Below are 8,239 nucleotides of genomic sequence, written 5' to 3' on the forward strand. Positions count from 1 at the left end.
AGACCACACATCCTCATAGTTTGGTTCTTTATGTCCCACCCTGGCACCAGCAAGCTGAGCCAGGAGCTAGTACTCCAGTCCCCATTGCTGCCTGCCACAAGACTGGGGGAAGGGGGAGTGGAGCCACTGTAGGGAGGAAGAAACTCACCAGTCTTTATTGCAACTTACTAACCTCTTCCTCCCACTACTGTCTCGATGCTGCACAGTGTTTCCCTGGATTCCAGTGTTTCAAAGTGGTTGATTCACATAGTTCCTGCCAGTTCAATAGTTGTTTTAGTGGAGGGACTAATTTCCGGAGTCTCCTGTTGCTATCTTCCCACAGTTACCTGCAGTTATTTTAAGTCCCCTTTCAGGCAGTTGGGAGAGGAGTGATAAATATGTGCTATATAAACAGATTGCCTACTATTATCATATGCTGTCCACCATTCAGACTTTTTCCTTTTTTTTCAGACAGCTCGTCAGCATGTGCAAGTTCCAGAGGGTACAGATAGTGAATGTATTGAATGTACTTTTATTCCTGAAAAGAGGACACACTGGAACTGCAGAGACTATTCAGAGAACAGCAGGCGTCCTGTAGGCACTCGGGAACTCTGTCACTAAGCTGTTCTAGGAAGAGGATGTTGGACTTCTTACTTTGGTTTGTAATTTTGAAAAACAAAACTAACAAAAACAAAACAGTTGCTGCTAGACTTAGGGAAGATTTTGAAATGGGACAATCTTTTAATGAGTTTATCTACAGATTCCATGAGGAGCAAGCATCTTGAAAAGTGACCATCGCTAAGTGAAAACCGGCAGCCAAAATCAGCAGCTTCCTCCAAAAATATAAGAGCAAAAGAATCTTTTTTTCTAAAGCACTTGTTTTGTTCATTTGTGTAGTTGGCACTTTGGTGTATTGGTTTCATGTCAAGATACCTTTTGCTTTAAAGACAAATAGATCATTATATGCAGTATTTTTCACCCTTAATCAAAACAACCCCTTTTAAAAGAGTTGGTCTTTGTTTAGCATTAGAAAGTCTTGTTAAAAGGAAAATGCTAACTCTGCTTTTGCTATAACATTCCCCCCTATCAGTTCACAACTTTTTCTACTCTGTGCCTTGAGCCTGTGCACTTTGTAACTGTGTGACCATGTTGTGTCAAACTCAAATACTTCCTGAAGAAGTTCATAATGTCACAAAATAACCGGCTGGGATGTCTGGTATGACTTTGTAGCAGGAAGCTAATTAAGTGGGAAAATAGAAACATGCTGCACATTGGTCAGATTTCCCCTCTGCTCCACTATGAGCATATTCCTATAAATATTGGGGACCAACTCTTATAGAACATTTCCATTCCCTTCGTCACTTAACATGATCTCACCAGCTGCTATGATATTGGCAGTGTGCTGGTTTGAGGGTGAGAGATACTTTAGCGGTAAAGCTCCCCTTTTAATACTGTTGAGAATTATCCAAATAGAAGAGCTGCTTCCTGTGATGCTCTAGGAAGCAGGTATGGTTATTAAATCCAATTATAATCAATGGTGTGGGGATCTGATCCATTTCATTTTTAATGGGTGGGATAAATACTTAAAAAAAAAAAAAAAAAAGACTGTGTCTTTTAAACTTTTTGTTCTTGAGTGTAATAGGGAAGAAGTAACTCTGCTGTTTTGAGGCTCCCTTCCAGCTGAGGCAAAGGCATGTTTTCTCTACCCACAGTATTTAGTTCCTCATAAAAGTCTCTGAAACTTATTCTAGTTGTTTTTGAAAGGAAGAAAATTGTTTTTCTTCTCAACTTGGCCTGAATCTAAACTGAGCATAGGCTTCACTCTATTCTGCTCTATCAGACCAAGATAGACCTTTTCAGAGAATTTGGGGCAAAATAAGAAGACATATCAGGGATACTGTCACACTTCTGAATTGCAGGTTTTTCATAGAGTTGACTATGCAAATTCAGTTTGTCCTTTTTGGGGGAATGAAGTAGGTTGGGAGAGTTAGAAATGTGATCTTGGGAGCAAGAAAGTCATCCAATAGTAGAGAGCCTCTATTTGTAAAATGATTATACAGAGAACTAAAAGTAAAGCTTGTCAGATTAATTTTTTTCTAAGTACTTGTCACCCAGAATAGGAAGATTTTGTGGAGACCTTTGAATTGGAATTGGACTCATTCAATTCTGTGAGCATCTTAGATTGTACTGATAAACACTGAATTACTATAAGAATATATTCAGGCTCTCACTATGAGCTGTACAGTTTGATTTGCTATATCAGTTAACATTCTGGTTTCAAGGAAGAATACTGATACCCCATTTTATCATGAAGTGCAAATTTTACTTTTCTCAATGGAATGTTTGCTGCAGGCCTATTAATTGCATTTGGAACTGAAGTCTCTCCTGAGTGGTTTAATAATAATTCTGAAAGGAAGTAAAATTGGAACATTTCTCCAAATGTGGATGAATTCTTCAGTATCTTAATAATATACCCAAATGCTTTTTCTGGGAGAGGGCTTTCTATGTTGGCCAACAATAGAACTTTCCCAATAAAAGCATTGTATTATGATGTGAATTGGCATTAAAATCTTTGAATGCTTTTGCATTATTAATTTAATGCATTTTATGTTGTCTTTTTTTGTTTTGTTTTTTGCGTATTTGTTAACCAAAGGTGGGCAAGGAAAAGTTGCAAAATTTAGTTTCTCTGAATTTTTGCTCAAAGACTGCAGCCAGCTTTGGGTCTGGGCTTGGTACTGCAAAGGCATGATGGGAAGGCACTCTAGAAAGGGAATATACATTCTCTCAGTTCGCATGACCTGGTTGTTACTCACCTTGGCCCCTCGAGGTACATTGCAATATAACAAACTTCTTTAAGCTGCAATTCATCTTGCTTATTTTATTGGAATTCTTAGCAAAAGTCTTAATTTGCAATATGAAAAGAAATACAATGTCCTCCATTTTGTATTGACTGTCTGCCAGAAGTATTTTCTTCTCATGTTTACTTGTGTTCTTCTTGCCAGTACAGTATACAGTTTCTGCAACTCGGTTAAATACTGGTCTTTCTTTGTAGGGCCCAAATCACTGAAGACAGAAAATTTTACATATAGCTTGATTGTCCGGTTATCAGCACATGTAATCGGTTTGGCCAAACTAACTCGCATATATGTATAGCCTGAAAGTGGAGCCTTAAAAAGAAAGCCAGTTCATATCCTAGTCCTTTTCTGCTGTAAAATCATCTTGAAATAATGACCTATAAAAGGAAATAGTAAATAGATCATTGTTTTGAGAGATGGTACTTATTTTAAAGGTTGGCCTTAAGCTTGAGTAACGTGTCATCTCGTTGCCCCTCTAGTTACTGGCGGCATCCTAACCTGACAGGAACTACTACTTTGTTTTCTATGGGGCAGAAAGCAAAACTTGGTTTAGTGCCTCTTCCTTAATAGTTCTTAGGCAGGGTTAATGAAAAGAAACACAAACCTGGATGCATGAGTTGTGCACTATTAAAGTTTCTGGAAAAGGTGCTTTCAATGTCCCTTTTAGAAGTTTGAGGCAGTTATCTTCCCTTTACCCTTTGCAGTATAGGGTTAAAATTAAGTTGTAAGTAATTGAGATGGCTGAAGAGTGGATGCCCGTGGCCATGAACACTGCACACACACCTCCAGTGCTGCAGAGCTGTAAAGCACTCCCCTTGCTATACACACCATGCTTTCTGTCTGGCTGCAAATTTGCACACGTAAATAATTCCTCAGGAAGAGTTTGCACTAGCATCACCTTACAATATTTTGTACTGACCAAATAAGGGATTTGAAAGTCTTTCAGCACAAAAGGATAACTTGAGAGTGGTGGTCTGTACACGTACTAGCAAAAATAATGGTGATCTAGCAAACAAAATTGGTTTCTGCAGTTTTAAAGTGAGCAGGAGCATTTGTATCATAGTATTTAAATAATCCTGTTTAATCTCCCGTCTAGATTTTGTCGTCTTATTGAGGCTGGCTGTATTTTCTTCTATGTTGTCCCCCCCCCCCCCCCCCCCCGTTTTATAGCAGTTAATTATTTCCATGATTATTTTGCAAGAGGCATTGTCCTTGAGCTAAAAAATCATTTGTTTAATAAGCAGCTATTAAAATAACTGAGCATTGTTTTATGAGTATACACTAATGAGGTTTTAAAAACTTTACAACTAAAAACATATTAGCTATATCTAGCCACTGTTTGGATATTTTGAGTTGATTTTTTTATGGTGTCTCCTTGAGCTTCTTATTTGAAGTATTATTCTGTTTACTTAGTCCAAATCTAGCCCTCTTAAGGGGACTTTAAAATTTAAGATTAGAATGTGAATCCTATGACTGACACCTATAGGAGGTTTATAGGACCTTTTTGGTTTTGATTACTGTTTTCAATAAGATTGTATAAGATGAAGTTCATTTTTATCAGAAGTTAATAATGGAGGTCATAGGAGTTCATGGAGAAATAGCTCTCCTATTGCTTTCATTACTCTTTTGAAATTTGCCCCAGGTTTTGGCCACTAGGATATATGAAAGGAGCCCTCTTCTTTTCCGAGAGAAGTGGTTCATCTTTTGCCCCCACTGTTTCTTACCTGAATCACTGATATCTCCCCTCTTCTGTTGCCTGGGATGCTATTTTGCATTTGAACCTCTTCCCAGAGCCAAGGGGCAAAAGTATATATACTCTTTCTGCTTATGTTGATGGAATGACTAGGGGAGAATTAAAGAAAATCAGAGGTACATTCTTATAGGACCCTACTCTGTATTGCACCCATGCTAGCTGGAAATGATCTTCATTTTTGGTTGGACTGCATTGTTTAGAAGAATGTTAATGGCTTACAATTCTGGGAAATTTATTGTGTGGCTCTGTGGTTAAGAATTCTGTGGTTTGAAAAAATAAATATTTTGTATTGATTCTCATGTCATTTCAATGTTGTGACTACGTACTAAATGCAATGAGACTGCACATTCTCTTAGAAGGGTTTGTTTTGCCAAACAGATTGCAATTTAATTGCTCTCATTAGTCCTGTTTGTCAATATATACAGTTCAGGAGAAATTACTCAAATAGGAAGTTAATGGGGAGCTATGGCTAGAAACAGGAATGCTAATGAAAAACTTGAGGTCAAAAATGCAAGCAGGAGGCTTTTGCCACCCATGACAGCACAGAGCAAGGACAAAGCCACGGTGGTGCTTGTTTGTCAGAAGGCCTGATGCAGCTTAGAACAGGGTGTTCTGTACATCAACTTTTATAAATCCAAGGGGATTCAGAGCCACTGACTTTGGCTCTGACTTTTGACTCCTGATGGATTTTGAATTACTCTTCTATTAGGGTGTATATCATTACCCCAAAACATGGTTAATGAAATAAATCTTATACAGATCTCTCTGGCCTTGTTATATTGATGCCTGGTACACTGGAACTTTGCTGTAATACAGAACATATGATTTTGTTTACGATGTAGTCATAATGCCTCTTACACTGTTAACCTGCTTAGCAATGCCTATCCTACCGTGGATAATTAGCCTGCAGAGTGAGTGCTGATCTTGACCTCTGTTCCAAGGGTCAACAAACTCTGTGTGTGTAGCTATATATATGATGTGTGAAGTTGTGTGTGTTTGTTTTTTTAAAAATATACTGGTACAGTTTCTTTTGAGGACCTTTAATCAAAATCAACTTTCCATCTTGGTTATGTTTTTGCATTGATTGTACCATGGTTTTTCTGTAACCCTTTGTTTTCTTGCTATGAATTAGTAATATCCCCTAGGTTTTTTGAAACTTTGCAATTTTAGTTTCTCTTGCTGTATATTTTGAAGTGTCCTTCTTACAATGTTTTCAGAATACCAATCTTTATCCCCCCACTCTACCCCCTTTTAATTTTAGCCAATGCTAGTGTTGTATTGGAATCCATTTTTCAGTTACAACATAAAATAGGACTCAAGGACTTTTCTTTTTCTCTCTGCATTTAAATCACCTAACATTCCTTCAGCTCTTTTTCTCAATAGAGGGTACTGTTTATTTAAACGGTCTCCCTTCTCTTAGCACAGATATATTTGGTTTGGGTTTGTTTTTGTTTGTGTTTATTTTTTTCATCTGAGTACACACCTCTTCTACTGGAGCCCCTTCTGTGTTTGTTATTGTGTCTAATTTATTTCTGCTATTGACCTATTTTTCAATATTGTAAAGCTCTAAACATTTTGAATATCAAGAAGCGTTATATACTAGAAAGAATAACCATGTGTAGAATCCGAGAGTGTGTGTTTCACCTTAAACTTGTGTATTCTTGTATTATTTTTCTTAAATCAATTTTCCCATATTAATACGAAAGATCCCCACCCCATATCTGCCAAATTACTAGTGATAGAGCACCTCTACATAATGACAAAAGGCTTACTTTACATGAAGCATAGAACAATTCTAAACTTTCTAATAATATGCCTAAGTGCCTAATAATATACTTTAGCTATGTAAAGAAATAATAGAAATAGATTCATTGCCTATATAATGGACATTTTCAAGACATTCCCTTAGTAATAAGAGGTTAAGCAGAAGACAAGATCATTAAGGACAAAGATGATTTAAATAGCACAGTTAATAAATGTGCTCTGTGGAGAGACATATATATATATATACAACATTGTACCCTTCAGTTAGCATGTTTAAAGCATATCTGGAATGTTTATGGAATTAGTCATGTGCTAGTTCATATTGCTGCCCTCAGTAAAGACTTAATGTCATAGAGACCTTGTTTTCTGGCCACAATGCAATTAAATTAGAAATAAGAATAAGAAGATAGCAAGAAGAACCTGTACATGTAAAAATAAACATCTAAACTCATGGGTCAAAGAGAAAAATCCTAATAGAAATTAGAAAACTAAAATAATAAAATATTTTAATAGCATACAGGTTAATTTATTTATGGGGAAATTTATAACTAAACACTTTAGGAGAGTAAAACAATGAGCTAATCATGAATAGCAAAAGGAGCTGAAATAAATAAAATAGAAAATAAACATGAAAGATGATCAATAAAATAAAAAATTGGGCCTTCAGAAAATAGATGAAGAAGGCAGGAGTTGAAAAAATGTAACAAATAAATTGTATAGAGATGAAACAAGGCAACTAATGACAACTTTAAATCAAAGATTTGGATGGGAAGCAAATCCCTAGAAAAGTACAACTTACCAAAACTTATTCAAGAAGAAACTTAAACTCTAGACCCTTAACAAAATTATTATTCCAGTGCTATGCAAAGTCTTTCAGAGAATAGAAAAAGAAAATACTCACCAACTCATTTTTTGAGACTAGGTTTTAACTTGTTACAAGATTAGACAAGAAAGAAAATTTATGGGCCGATCTCACACATGAAAATGGATGCAAAAAATCATAAGCAAAACATCACCAAACCAAATCTGTTTAATGACAAATGTTGACCAAATTGGGTTTATCTCAGGAATACAAGACTGGTTTAATATTAGAAAGTCATGTAATGTGACTCATTAACTGATTAAAGTATGATCAGATTGTCTGAAAATCCAGGTAGTGTACCAGGTAAATTAGAAAAAAATTGATCAGATTTGCTGAAACAAAACCAACATGCAAACATCAATTGCATTTTCATACAGCAGCAACAAGCAGTGAGTTTTAGATTTTTTAAATGGTTATTAAAAGATACAATTTACAATAGGAACAAAAAAAATATTAAGTACCTGAGAATCTTAAAAAGTGTGTAAAGGGAAGTAAATGTGACTCAAGTGATTGGGCTCCCATCTACCGTATGGGAGATCCAGACCTCCAGGTGAAGGCGAGCTGGCCCATACAGAAGTGCTGGCCTGAGTGGAGAATTGGTGCAGCAAGATATTGTCTCTCTCCTGTGTCTCTCTTTGTTGTATTAAAAGATGCAGCAGACCAGGGGAACTGAGGTGGCACAAGAGATTGAGCACTTCACTCCTACTCTGGAAGGTCCCAGGATTGGTTCCCAGTGCCCCCTAAAGAGAAGACAAGCAGACAAAGAAGAATGCATAACGAATGGGCACAGCAGACCGGGGGTGGGGGGTGGGGGGGAGTGTGTAAGCCCTATAATGAAAAAATAAGGATTTAAAAAATATCCTTTATTGACCTAAATAAATGGAGAGGATAAAACTGGATAGGAAGACTCAGTATCACGTAGGTCTCATCTATCTACAAATTAGTTAATAGATTCAATGCATTTCCAATAAAAATCCCAATAGTTTTTATTGACGAGCTGATTCTAAAATATAAATGGGAGAGCAT

The 8,239-nt window shown here is 36.6% G+C and overlaps 1 protein-coding gene across 2 annotated transcripts in view; it reads left to right on the forward strand.

The window, feature by feature from the left end:
• The window catches only part of CACUL1 (CDK2 associated cullin domain 1), a 91,255-nt gene extending 86,369 nt beyond the window's left edge, over window positions 1-4,886 (forward strand). The window contains exon 9 of one of the 2 annotated variants that reach the window (XM_004471528.4): window positions 451-4,886. In XM_004471528.4, coding sequence (XP_004471585.1) covers window positions 451-491 — 41 coding nt within the window. In that variant the 3' untranslated portion in view covers window positions 492-4,886. The remainder of the gene's footprint in view (window positions 1-450) is intronic. The other variant, XM_071215650.1, reaches the window with a different exon arrangement.
• Window positions 4,887-8,239: the final 3,353 nt, after the last annotated feature.

The sequence above is a fragment of the Dasypus novemcinctus genome, chromosome 6 (assembly GCF_030445035.2).
Source record: "Dasypus novemcinctus isolate mDasNov1 chromosome 6, mDasNov1.1.hap2, whole genome shotgun sequence".
Lineage (NCBI taxonomy): Eukaryota > Metazoa > Chordata > Mammalia > Cingulata > Dasypodidae > Dasypus > Dasypus novemcinctus.